This window comes from Gopherus flavomarginatus, chromosome 23, assembly GCF_025201925.1.
Source record: "Gopherus flavomarginatus isolate rGopFla2 chromosome 23, rGopFla2.mat.asm, whole genome shotgun sequence".
NCBI classification, from domain to species: Eukaryota; Metazoa; Chordata; order Testudines; family Testudinidae; genus Gopherus; species Gopherus flavomarginatus.
The window spans coordinates 15,312,656-15,325,391 of record NC_066639.1 but is presented as its reverse complement, the minus strand read 5'-3'; the positions used below and the strand labels follow the sequence as shown (position 1 = coordinate 15,325,391).

Sequence of the window (12,736 nt, the reverse complement as noted above, 5' to 3'; positions counted from 1 at the left end):
CCTCTGCCTGTCAATTCCTGTTTGCACGCTCTGCCTGTCTGTCTGTGTGTCTATTCCCATTTGCACCCTCTGTCTGGCTATTCCCGGTCTCACCCTCTACTTGTCTCTTGGTCTATTCCCATTCGCACCCTCTGTCTGTCTGTGTGTCTGTCTATTCCCATTCACACGCTCTGCCTGTTTGTGTGTCGGTCTATTCCCGTTCGCACCCTCTGTCTGTCTGTCTATCTGTCTATTCCCATTCGCACGCTCTGCCTGTTTGTGTGTCGGTCTATTCCCGTTCGCACCCTCTGTCTGTCTGTCTATCTGTCTATTCCCATTCGCACGCTCTGCCTGTTTGTGTGTCGGTCTATTCCCGTTCGCACCCTCTGTCTGTCTGTCTATCTGTCTATTCCCATTCGCACGCTCTGCCTGTTTGTGTGTCGGTCTATTCCCGTTCGCACCCTCTGCCTGTCAATTCCTGTTTGCACGCTCTGCCTGTCTGTCTGTGTGTCTGTCTATTCCCATTCGCACCCTCTGTCTGGCTATTCCCGGTCTCACCCTCTACTTGTCTCTTGGTCTATTCCCGTTCGCACCCTCTGTCTGTCTGTCTATCTGTCTATTCCCATTCGCACGCTCTGCCTGTTTGTGTTTCGGTCTATTCCCGTTCGCACCCTCTGTCTGTCTGTCTATCTGTCTATTCCCATTCGCACGCTCTGCCTGTTTGTGTGTCGGTCTATTCCCGTTCGCACCCTCTGTCTGTCTATCTGTCTATTCCCATTCGCACCCTCTGTCTGGCTATTCCCGGTCTCACCCTCTACTTGTCTCTTGGTCTATTCCCGTTCGCACCCTCTGTCTGTCTGTCTATCTGTCTATTCCCATTCGCACGCTCTGCCTGTTTGTGTGTCGGTCTATTCCCGTTCGCACCCTCTGTCTGTCTGTCTATCTGTCTATTCCCATTCGCACGCTCTGCCTGTTTGTGTGTCGGTCTATTCCCGTTCGCACCCTCTGTCTGTCTATCTGTCTATTCCCATTCGCACCCTCTGTCTGGCTATTCCCGGTCTCACCCTCTACTTGTCTCTTGGTCTATTCCCGTTCGCACCCTCTGTCTGTCTGTCTATCTGTCTATTCCCGTTCGCACGCTCTGCCTGTTTGTGTGTCGGTCTATTCACGGTCTCACCCTCTACTTGTCTCTTGGTCTATTCCCGTTCGCACCCTCTGTCTGTCTGTCTATCTGTCTATTCCCATTCGCACGCTCTGCCTGTTTGTGTATCGGTCTATTCCCGGTCTCACCCTCTACTTGTCTCTTGGTCTATTCCCGTTCGCACCCTCTGTCTGTCTGTCTATCTGTCTATTCCCATTCGCACGCTCTGTCTGTTTTTGTGTCGGTCTATTCCCGTTCGCACCCTCTGTCTGTCTGTCTATCTGTCTATTCCCATTCGCACGCTCTGCCTGTTTGTGTGTTGGTCTATTCCCGTTCGCACCCTCTGTCTGTCTGTCTGTCTATCTGTCTATTCCCATTCGCACGCTCTGCCTGTTTGTGTGTCGGTCTATTCCCGTTCGCACCCTCTGTCTGTCTATCTGTCTATTCCCATTCGCACGCTCTGCCTGTTTGTATGTCGGTCTATTCCCGTTCGCACCCTCTGTCTGTCTGTCTATTTCCGTTCGCACCATGTTTGTCTGCCTGTCAATTCCTGTTTGCACGCTCTGCCTGTCTGTCTGTCTTGTCTATTCCCGTTTGTACCCTCTGCCTGTCTGTCTGTCGGTCTATTCCCGGTCTCACCCTCTACCTGTCTGTCTATCTGTCTATTCCCGTTCGCACCCTCTGCCTGTCAATTCCTGTTTGCACGCTCTGCCTGTCTGTCTGTCTTGTCTATTCCCGTTCATACCCTCTGTCTGTCTGTCCGTCTATTCTCGTTCGCACCCTCTGCTTGTCAGTTGGTCTATTCCCATTCGCACCCTCTGCCTGTCTGTCTCTCGGTCTATTCCTGGTCTCACCCTCTGTCTGTCTGCCTGTCAATTCCCATTTGCATGCTCTGCCTGCCTGTCTGTCTGTCGGTCTATTCCCGTTCGCACCCTCTGCCTGCCTGTCTATTCCCATTCACACCCTCTGTCAGTCTGTCTAGTCCCCTTCGCACCTTCTATCTGTCTCCTATCTACTCCCATTGCTCTATCTCTCTAGCCCCACACACTCCCACCTTTCTCTCAGCGTGGGGGGAATATTCACTGATTCATATCCCTAGTTTGGGGGGCACCTGGGGCCGGATCACTGCTGGAGCACCCGAAGGAAAAAAGTTCTCATGTCCCATTCCCTGCCCCCCTGAGCCAGCCAGTCCTCGCCGTGGGGCCGGATGGGAGCTGGCACCCCCTAGAGGGGACAGGCCCCTGCCCCATTTCCCCCGTCACTCTGCCTTCCTTGGTGCATTTTTCCTGGTGTCTCTCTCCCCCGAAATAACCTCCCATGTCCCTGTCTCTGCCTCACCCTGACAAGGGCCCTGGATGTGACAGGGGGGCGGGGGGGGGGCTGTCTCTGTTCCCAGCTGATCTAAGCCAGGCCGCAGCAGCCGAAATCCAGGCCTCTGCCACCCCCCTCCCCCAACACCAGAGGGGCTGCATGCGAGGTGGGGGTGGGGTGAGAAGCCTCATTAGATCCATGGTGCATGGGACAGACTCTGCCCTGGGGGGGCAGGAGGTGGGGGTGGGCACCGGCTGCTGTCAGATCCGTTCACATAACGGCCTCATGCAACGTGGTTAGCGGCAGAAGTAGCTGCAGAAGCGACGGTGGGGGTGGGGGGCCGGGGACGGGCAGCTCGGGGGTGAGGTGTTCCCCTTGAGGGGGGGTGGTTAAGATCAGGTCTCAGGTCGGGGATGGGGGGGTGGAGAGTGACTTGGAACAGAACCCAGGTGTTCTGGCTCCTGCCCCCAACCACCAGCCCCCACTCCCCTCCCAGAGCCGGGGAGAGAACCCAGGAGTCCTGGCTCCCAGCCCCCCTGCTCTAACCCACCAGCCCCCACTCCCCTCCCAGAGCTGGGGAGAGAACCCAGGAGTCCTGGCTCCCAGCCCCCCCTGCTCTAACCACCAGCCCCGACTCCCCTCCCAGAGCCAGGGAGAGAACCCAGGAGTCCTGGCTCCCAGCCCCCACCCTGCTCTAACCCACCAGCCTCCACTCCCCTCCCAGAGCTGGGGAGAGAACCCAGGAGTCCTGGCTCCCAGACCCCCCTGCTCTAACCACCAGCCCCCACTCCCCTCCCAGAGCCAGGAGAGAACCCAGGAGTCCTGGCTCCCAGCCCCCCCTACTCTAACCCACCAGCCCCCACTCCCCGTCCCAGAGCCGGGGAGAGAACCCAGGAGTCCTGGCACTTAGCTGTCCCTGTTCTAAACCACATGTTCCCGCCCACCCCCCGCCAACCCTCAAAAGAGCGATGTGGGGGGCCCAGAGTGGGGTGTGTGTGCAGCTAACGAGGGACGAGCTATTAGCTCATCAAGCCCCAGGGCCGCACTGCCAGCTGGGGGTCGCCTGGGGTCAGTCCCGAATTAGGTCATGTTTGTCTACTGCCAAGTAAAGCGGCCTGTAGGCACCAGCCCCCCCCCCCCCGCCCTGTGCAGACAGCCCAGACTCCTGGGAGGGGAGTGGGGGCTGGGGGGTTAGAGCAGGGGGTGCTGGGAGCCAGGACTCCTGGGTTCTCTCCCCAGCTCGGGGATGGGAGGGGAGGGAAGTGGGGGCTGGTGGGTTAGAGCAGCGGGGCTGGGAGCCTGGACGCCTGGGTTCTCTGCCCAGCTCTGGGAGGGGAGTGGGGGCTGGTGGTTAGAGCAGGGGGGGCTGGGAGCCAGGACTCCTGGGTTCTCTCCCCGGCTCTGGGAGGGGAGTGGGGGCTGGTGGTTAGAGCAGGGGGGGCTGGGAGCCAGGACTCCTGGGTTCTCTCCCCGGCTCCGGGACGGAAGTGGGGGCTGGGGCCGGTTGTGTCCAGGTGCTCAGTGGGGTGCAGCAGGGGGGCAGGAGTGAGCTGTGATCTCCTGTGGGCCCTGGGGGGGGCACCCAGGTGGGGAGCAGCGGCTGAGCCCCGCGGCGTGGCCTGGGGGGACCTGAACTCATGGAGTTGGGGGTGGGGTCTTGGCTGCCCCAGGCGGGGGCTGGGGGACAAGGGTCTCACACTGGGGATGGGGGGAAGTGGGGGGTTCGGGGCAGGGCTGGGGTTGGGGGAGGGGATATGGGTCAGGGTTATGGACAGGGTTAGAGGTGATGAGTTGGGTCAGGGCTGAGGTCAGAGGTCAGGGTTAGAAATTGGGGGTCGGGTTGTGGCCAAGGTTAAAGATTAGGGGTCGGGATCCGAGGTTGGGGTTAGGGAGTGGGGTCACAGGTTAGGGGTCACAGATTACGGCTGGGGTCGGAGGTTAGGTGTTGGAGGGCAGGGTTCGAGATTGGGGTATGGGGTTGGGGTCAGAGGTTATGGATAGAGGTTAAGAATTGGGGTTAGGGATCGGGGTCAGCAGTTGGGGTGGGGCTTAGAGGTTAGGGGTCTGCGGTTAGGGGCTGGGGTCAGAGGTTAGGGGGCTGGGCTCTGATGTTAGGGTTAGGGCTTGAGGTCAGAGGTCAGGCTTAAAGGTTAGGGGTCGGGGTAAGGGATCAGGATCAGATGTTATGGGCCATGCAGCATTGTGGGGGGGGGGGCAGGAGGCCTTGGCAGGCGGGGGGGAGGGGTCCCGGCTGGCGAGGGGGAGGGGTCCTGGCTGGCGGGGGGGAGGGGTCCTGGTTGGCGATGGGGGCGAGGGGGTCCCAGCTGGAGGCTGGGGAGGGGTCTCGGCTGGCGACAGCCCCTTCCCTCGGAGGCAGGTGCACATCTGGCCCTCGGTGTCTCTTGTTCCCGCGGGGTGTCAGGCCCCCCCGCCCTTTGCCCCATCATCCTGCCAGCTTCCCTGGCGCCCCCGCAGCCATGAGCTCCCCAAACCCCACCCCCTCCCCGGCAGCCAGCTCCCCCTCTACCCCCCCCATAACCTACCACCCCCTCCTGCCCCCACGATCTCCTACCCCCAATGCCCCTCAACCCCTGCCAGCAGCTCACTTTTGGGGATACGAGCCGGCGACCCCAAGAGAGGACAGGCCCCTGCCCCATTCCCTGCCCCCTGAGCCAGCCAGTCCCTGCCCTGGGGCCAGGTGGGAGCCGGCGCCCCCTAGAGGGGACAGGCCCCTGCCCCATTCCCCGCCCCCCTGAGCCAGCCAGTCCCTGCCCTGGGGCCGGGTGGGAGCCGGCGCCCCCCAGAGGGGACAGGCCCCATGTGTTCTTTGTAGTGTCCCAGCTGCAGCCGGGGCCAGGGGGGTTTGCGGGGGGGACATTAGTCCCAGCTGTGCTCTCGGCAAACAGGGCGAGAGAAGCCAGGCCCGGCTCTGTCAGACTGCGGGGGGCGGGGGGCGGGGGAGTTCCCTAGAAACAGACATTTAATAGAGACGAGAAAATATCGAGTTTTAATTAAAAATCCCCATCAATCACGTGCGGGGGGCGGTGGGGGCTGGCTGCAAATGTCCCCGGCTTCCCACACTCCCGGGCCAGCCCGGCACCAGGGCGGGGGGCTGGGAAAGACGGGGATGGGTGTGCGAGGGGGCTGCAGGTCGGGAGTGAGGGCACTGGCACAGCTGCGGGGAGCAGGGCTGGGCTGGCAGGGGCTGCAGGTCGGGAGTGAGGGGCACCGGCAGAGCTAGGGGGCAGGGCTGGGCTAGCAGGGGCTGCAGGTCGGGAGTGAGGGGCACCGGCAGAGCTGGGGGGGCACGGCTGGGCTAGCACGGGCTGCAGGTCGGGAGTGAGGGCACTGGCACAGCTGCGGGGAGCAGGGCTGGGCTAGCAGGGGCTGCAGGTCGGGAGTGAGGGGCACCGGCAGAGCTGGGGGGGGCAGGGCTGGGCTAGCAGGGGCTGCGGGTCAGGAGTGAGGGGCACTGGCACAGCTGCAGGGAGCAGGACTGGGCTAGCAGGGGCTGCAGGTCGGGAGTGAGGGGCATCAGCAGAGCTGAGGGGGGCAGGGCTGGGATAGCAGGGCTGCAGGTCAGGAGTGAGGGGCACCGGCAGAGCTGCAGGGAGCAGGACTGGGCTAGCAGGGGCTGCAGGTCGGGAGTGAGGGGCACCGGCAGAGCTGCAGGGAGCAGGACTGGGCTAGCAGGGGCTGCAGGTCGGGAGTGAGGGCACTGGCACAGCTGCGGGGAGCAGGACTGGGCTAGCAGGGGCTGCAGGTCGGGAGTGAGGGGCATCAGCAGAGCTAGGGGGCAGGGCTGGGCTGGCAGGGGCTGCGGGTTGGGAGTGAGGGGCATCAGCAGAGCTGGGGGGATCCCACAGGGTAATGGGGAGGAAGGGGGTGACTGCGCAGGGAGGGGGGCAGTGGGGAGAGGGCTGACTGAGAAGGCAAGGGGTGGGGGATATGGGGGGAGCAGGGGGTGGGGGGAGGGAGCAGGTGGAGGCAGGGGGGGCTGGAGGTGTCTCTGAAGGCGTCAGGAGAGGTGTCACAAAGCGATGCAGAACCTAGCGAGTGTGAACAAGAGGCAGCCGGAGGGGCCTGGGGGGGCTGGCGGAGGAGGGGGATGTTGGAGGGGGCTGTGGAGGGCCTGGGGGGGGTCTCTCCTTGACAGTCCTCCCCCCCCGCCACCCCCCGTCGTGGTGAGATCCCAGGCGACGGCTGGAATCCGGCTTCATTAAGAAGGGGATAAATCATCTGGAAACCAGAGACCGGCCCAACCCGCCCCCGTGACTGGGCCTGCCTGCGCTGGGAACCAGGACTCCTGGGTTCCCTCCCTGCTGTTGGGAAAGGAGTGAGACCAGCACCTCCCTGCCCCCCCAGGCCCCACACATCCCCACAGACAGGCCCCCTCCTGTGAGCCAGCCGGTTCCAGCCACCCCCACACGTCCCGGCCGATCCTGAGCTGAACTGTGGGGGAGAGACAGAGCCATTCGGGGAGCCCAGGGTTGAACACGCAGGGGGCTGTGGGTCGGGAGTGAGAGGTATCGGCAGAGCTGGGGGGGCAGGGGCTGCGGGTCGGAAGTGAGGGGCACCGGCAGGGCTCGGGGGGCAGTTCTGGGCATCCAGGGGGCTGTGGGTCAGGAGTAAGGGGCATCGGCAGGGCTGATGGGGCAGGGCTGGACTAGCAGGGGCTGCGGGTCGGGAGTGAGGGGCACCGGCAGAGCTGGGGGTGCAGGACTGGGCTAGCAGGGGCTGCAGGTTGGGAGTGAGGGGCACTGGCAGAGCTGGGGGGGCAGGACTGGGCTAGCAGGGGCTGCAGGTCGGGAGTGAGGGGCACTAGCAGAGCTGGGGGGGCAGGGCCGGGCTAGCAGGGGCTGCAGGTCGGGAGTGAGGGGCACCGGCAGAGCTGGGGGGATAGGGCTGGGCTAGCAGGGGCTGCAGGTCGGGAGTGAGGGGCACCGGCAGAGCTGGGGGGGCAGGGCTGGGCTAGCAGGGGCTGCAGGTCGGGAGTGAGGGGCACCGGCAGAGCTGGGGGGATAGGGCTGGGCTAGCAGGGGCTGCAGGTGAAGAGTAAGGGGCATCGGCAGGGCTGATGGGGCAGGGCTGGACTAGCAGGGGCTGCGGGTCGGGAGTGAGGGGCACCGGCAGAGCTGGGGAGATAGGGCTGGGCTAGCAGGGGCTGCAGGTGAAGAGTAAGGGGCATCGGCAGGGCTGATGGGGCAGGGCTGGACTAGCAGGGGCTGCGGGTCGGGAGTGAGGGGCACCGGCAGAGCTGGGGGTGCAGGACTGGGCTAGCAGGGGCTGCAGGTCGGGAGTGAGGGGCACCGGCAGAGCTGGGGGGCAGGACTGGGCTAGCAGGGGCTGCAGGTCGGGAGTGAGGGGCACCGGCAGAGCTGGGGGGATAGGGCTGGGCTAGCAGGGGCTGCAGGTCGGGAGTGAGGGGCACCGGCAGAGCTGGGGGGGCAGGGCTGGGCTAGCAGGGGCTGCAGGTCGGGAGTGAGGGGCACCGGCAGAGCTGGGGGGATAGGACTGGGCTAGCAGGGGCTGCAGGTCGGGAGTGAGGGGCACCGGCAGAGCTGGGGGGGCAGGGCTGGGCTAGCAGGGGCTGCAGGTCGGGAGTGAGGGGCACCGGCAGAGCTGGGGGGGCAGGGCTGGGCTAGCAGGGGCTGCAGGTCGGGAGTGAGGGGCACCGGCAGAGCTGGGGGGCAGGACTGAGCTAGCAGGGGCTGCAGGTTGGAAGTGAGGGGCACCAGCAGAGCTGGGGGGGCAGGGCTGGGCTAGCAGGGGCTGTGGGTCGGGAGTGAGGGGCACCAGCAGAGCTGGGGGGGCGGGGTGGGGCTAGCAGGAGGGCTGCGGGTCGGGACTGAGGGGCACCGGCAGCCATTGGCACTGACCCCAGTGTTCAGTCTAAGGCAAGATGTTGGGGATTCATGTCTTTGCCCCCTCCCTGCAGCCTGGCACATCCCGCCCCCCCCACCGCTGACCCCCCCACCCACTCCTCGAGGAGGCAGGGGGCCGGCAAGGGCCCGGCGCAGAAGTTAAACATTGACGACTGGGCTGGCACAGGCCGGCTCCCAGGGCCCCCCATGGCGCGGAGCTGGAGGGGGGGTCGGCTCGTAGCTGGGCAGGGCGACCCTGGCATCTGCCCCCGCGGGGACCTGACCTTTCCCAGCTGTCAATGTTTAACTCGGCCAGACCCAGCCTCCCCCCAGCCCCTGGCGGCCCCCCGGTCCGCGTTGTTATAGTTACGGTGCCGGGGCTGGGGAAGGGAACCTCCCAAGATTTGGGGTAGGATTGGCTTGGGCAAGAGGGGGGCATGGGTGGGGGGGGATGGGTGCGTGAGGGGATAGAGACAGAGTGTCACCTGCCCCCCCTACTTAGCTGCGGCAGGGAGGCGGGAGGCTGGGCCTAGGCGCAGGGAAGGGAAGTGTCATTAGTGCTGGTTTAAATGGAAATGCAATCAAAGGCACTTCTCCCACCTGGGCTTAATTAAGGCCCCCGGAGAATCCGCTCAGCCCCTCCTCCCCCGCCCCCATCAGCCTGGCCCTCTCTAGTTCCCTTGACGTGCCTCAGTTTCCCCATCTCTGACATGGAGCTGGTTCTGCCCTATGTGCAGCGGTGGGGTGGACAAGCCGGGCTGGCAGACGCGACGGGGGAGGGGGCTGGCACGGTAGCTTGGGGACGCTCAGGCTCTGGCGGCTGGGCCCGCGGTGGATGCCCACGTGGAGATCCTGGCCCAGCGGCACGGCCGGGTCGCTGGATTCCTGCGCTGCCGGCAGGCGAGCGGAGCAGGACCAGCCCGTCTGGTGGGGGCTGCGGGGAGGCCGAGTGGAGTCACTGGGTCTGGAAACTGGAGTGAGAACCAGGTCCCTGCACAGACAGTGAGAGGAGAGCGACCCTACGCCTGATGCAGCGCTGGGGGCGCTGTGGGGCACGGAACAGGGCTGGGGCTCAGCAGGGGGCGCTCTCCCCTGGCAGTGGGCTGGCCCCAGGGTGGCACCAGGGGGCGCTGTGGGGCAGGGAGTGGGGCAGGGGGCAGCAGGGGGCGCTCTCCCCTGGCAGGCGGGGCTGGCCCCAGGGCAGCGCTAGAGGGCGCTGTGGGGCAGTGAGTGGGGTGGGGGCTCAGCAGGGGGCGCTCTCCCCTGGCAGGCAGGGCTGGCCCCAGGACGGTGTTAGGGGGCGCTGTGGGGCAGTGAGTGGGGCGGGGGCTCAGCAGGGGGCGCTCTCCCCTGGCAGGCAGGGCTGGCCCCAGGGTGGCACTAGGGGGCGCTGTGGGGCAGGGAGTGGGGCAGGGGGCAGCAGGGGGCACTCTCCCCTGGCAGGCGGGGCTGGCCCCAGGGCGGTGCTAGGGGGCGCTGTGGGGCAGTGAGTGGGGCGGGGGCTCGGCAGTGAGCGCTCTCCCCTGGCTGGCAGGGCTGGCCCCAGAGTGGTGCTAGGGGGCGCTGTGGGGCAGGGAGCTGGGCGGGGAGATCAGCAGGGGGCGCTCTCCCCTGGCAGGCAGGGTTGGCCCCAGGGCGGCGCTAGGGGGCGCTGTGGGGCAGGGAGCAGGGCGGGGGGCTCAGCAGGGGGCAGCAGGGGGCGCTCTCCCCTGGCAGGCAGGGCTGGCCCCAGGGCGGCGCTTGGGGGCGCTGTGGGGCAGGGAGCTGGGCAGGGAGATCAGCAGGGGGCGCTCTCCCCTGGCAGGCAGGGCTGGCCCCAGGGTGGCGCTAGGGGGAGCTGTGGGGCAGGGAGCGGGGTTGGAGCCTCAGCAGGGGGCGCTCTCCCCTGGCAGGCAGGGCTGGCCCCAGGGTGGCACTAGGGGGCGCTGTGGGGCAGGGAGTGGGGCAGGGGGCAGCAGGGGGCGCTCTCCCCTGGCAGGCGGGGCTGGCCCCAGGGTGGTGCTAGGGGGCGCTGTGGGGCAGGGAGCTGGGCGGGGAGATCAGCAGGGGGCGCTCTCCCCTGGCAGGCAGGGCTGGCCCCAGGGCAGCACTAGGGGGCGCTGTGGGGCAGGGAGCAGGGTTGGGGCTCAGTAGGGGGCGCTCTCCCCTGGCAGGCAGGGCTGGCCCCAGGGTGGCGCTAGGGGGAGCTGTGGGACAGTGAGCAGGGTTGGGGCTCAGCAGGGGGTGCTCTCCCCTGGCAGGCAGGACTGACCCCAGGGCGGCGCTGGGGGCGATGTGGGGCAGGGAGCAGGGTTGGGGCTCAGCAGGGGGCGCTCTCCTCTGGAAGGTGCTAGGGGGTCTGTGCAGCACCTGGCGCGACGGGGCCCCGATCTCGGCTGGGGGGGTCTGGGAAGCACCTGGCGCGATGGGGAGGGAGGAGGGCAGGACTGAGGGCAGAGTCTGTGTAACACGGTGAGAAGCTGTTTAATGGGGTGCCAACGGGCGGATGTGGGGCAGGGCCCAGAGGGCTGGCGGGGGCCCGGTTCCATGTGGCCGCGGGGCAGCACCCTCTCCCTTGCCAGCGGCTCACTCCAGGGCGTCGGGTTCCAGGTCCCAGTTGGGGTTCTCCCCCCGGACCTTAGGCCCCCCGCTCTTCTTGGCCACTAGGATGTGGCTGACGCCCAGCAGGGTGGTGGCCGTGTGGGCCGCCAGGCGGAGGACCCTCTCCTTGACCAGCAAGGAGTCCAGCACGCCCTCCCGGGCGGCGTCCATGGTGGGAGCCCCCCCTTCGCCCGGCCGGACGCCGGCGGTGGCCGTCCCCAGCTGGTGCAGGGCCTCCAGCGCCGCCATGGTCTCGTTGACCGGCAGCCCAGCGTTCTCAGCCAGCGCCGCCGGCAGGGTCTTCAGAGCCTGGGCGAACTCCAGGATGCCGTACTGCTCCAGGCCGGGGAGGTAGGTGCCCAGCGTGGCCAACCGCACGGCCAGGGCCATCTCCGCGGCCCCTGCGCCGGGCAGCAGCCGGCGGTCACTCACCAGGGCCTTGTAGGTGTTCAGCCCGTCGGTCACCGCCTCCTCCAGGCTGCAGAGCAGCTCATCGGTGGCCCCCCGCAGCAGGATGGTGGCCACAGGGCAGGCGCCACCGTCCTGGTGGAAAACCACCACGGCCGTGCTCCCGATCTCGCTCAGGTAGACGCGCTGGCAGTGCCCCATGGTGCCGGGCGGTGGGGGCACCAGGCTGGCCAACGGGACGGCGCCCACAGCCCGGCATAGGCGCTGCAGCTCCAGCCGGGAGCCAAGCCGTACCACCATCAGCCCCAACTGGTCGGCGTACTGCAGGGCCAGTGGGTCCACCCGCCCGCCCACCACCACCACGCCGGCCCCTTCCTCGGCAATGGCCCGGACACGCTGCCCCAGCAGCTCCTCCTCGGCGTCGCCGTACGCCCGCATCTCCGCTGCCCCCTGGAACAGCACCGTGCCCTTGGCCTCGCCGCGGGCCAGGGCGAAGGGGCAGCAGTACACGGCAATCCGGGCCTCGTGCGCCTGGTGTGCCCGGCTCTCAGCCTCCGTGCAGAAGACCATCCCCTCCAGCAGGCAGGAGTTGGTGACGCCGCCCCCCGGCACCTTGCAGAGGCACACGTTGTCGGGTTCGAAGGCGCCTTCCGGGCTCAGCGCAGCCACACAGCACCGAGCCACCAGCCCGGCCAGGAAATCCTGGTCGCCGAAGAGCTTGCTGCCCACGGCGGCGCGCAGGGCCCAGGCCACCCCGTCCGGGTCCCGGAGATCCGCTAGCACGTGGCAGGCCAGGCCGGGCAGCAGCCGCACGGCTTCCTTGCAGGCCGCGTCGTAGCCATCCCGCACGGCGGCCACGGGCAGGCCGGCGCGCAGCAGCTTCTCGGCGTTGTCCAGCAGCGCCCCGGCCAGCAGCAGCACGGCGTTGGCCCCATCGCCTGTCTCCTCCTCCTGGGCCTGGCTGGCCGCGCCCAGCATCCGGGCCACCGGGTTCTCCAGCTCCAGCTCCCGCAGGATGGTGCCGGCGTGGGCCGTGCACAGGGCCTTGCCCAGGTGGGTGATCACCAGTTTGTTGCGGCCCTGCGGCCCGTAGGAGGTGCGCAGGCACAGGGCCAGGGCCCGGCAGGCCGTGATGTGGCTGAAGAGCGACTCCTGCAGGCCGGAGAAGTACCTGGTGCCGGCTTTGAACAGCTGGGGCAGGCCAGGGGGCAGGGGCACATGGGCGGCCATGGCCTGAGGAGAGAGAGACAACCAATGGCCACGTTACGACTGGCTGGGGCAGGGAATGGGGCAGGGCCCCATCCCCTCTAGGGGGCACCGGCTCCCACCTGCAGGGCCTGTCCCCTCTAGGGGGCGCCAGCTCCCACCCGGCCCCAGGGCAGGGACTGGCTGGCTCAGGGGGGTGGGGAATGGGGCAGGGGCCTGTCCCCTCTAGGGGGCGCCAGCTCCCACC

At 66.9% G+C, this 12,736-nt stretch overlaps 1 protein-coding gene and 1 long non-coding RNA gene across 3 annotated transcripts in view; one reads left to right on the top strand and one right to left on the bottom strand.

Moving 5' to 3' along the window:
* Positions 1 to 8,236, top strand: part of LOC127039663 (uncharacterized) — a 36,480-nt gene extending 28,244 nt beyond the window's left edge. For both annotated transcript variants that reach the window (XR_007771279.1, XR_007771278.1), the window contains exons 2-3: positions 5,825 to 5,886; positions 7,967 to 8,236. This is a non-coding gene — a long non-coding RNA (uncharacterized LOC127039663). The remainder of the gene's footprint in view (positions 1 to 5,824; positions 5,887 to 7,966) is intronic.
* Positions 8,237 to 10,860: 2,624 nt separating this feature from the next.
* Positions 10,861 to 12,513, bottom strand: LOC127039750 (T-complex protein 1 subunit theta-like). Its single transcript, XM_050933607.1, has one exon. The coding sequence runs from the start codon at positions 12,511 to 12,513 to the stop codon at positions 10,861 to 10,863; it is 1,653 nt and encodes a 550-aa protein (XP_050789564.1).
* Positions 12,514 to 12,736: the final 223 nt, after the last annotated feature.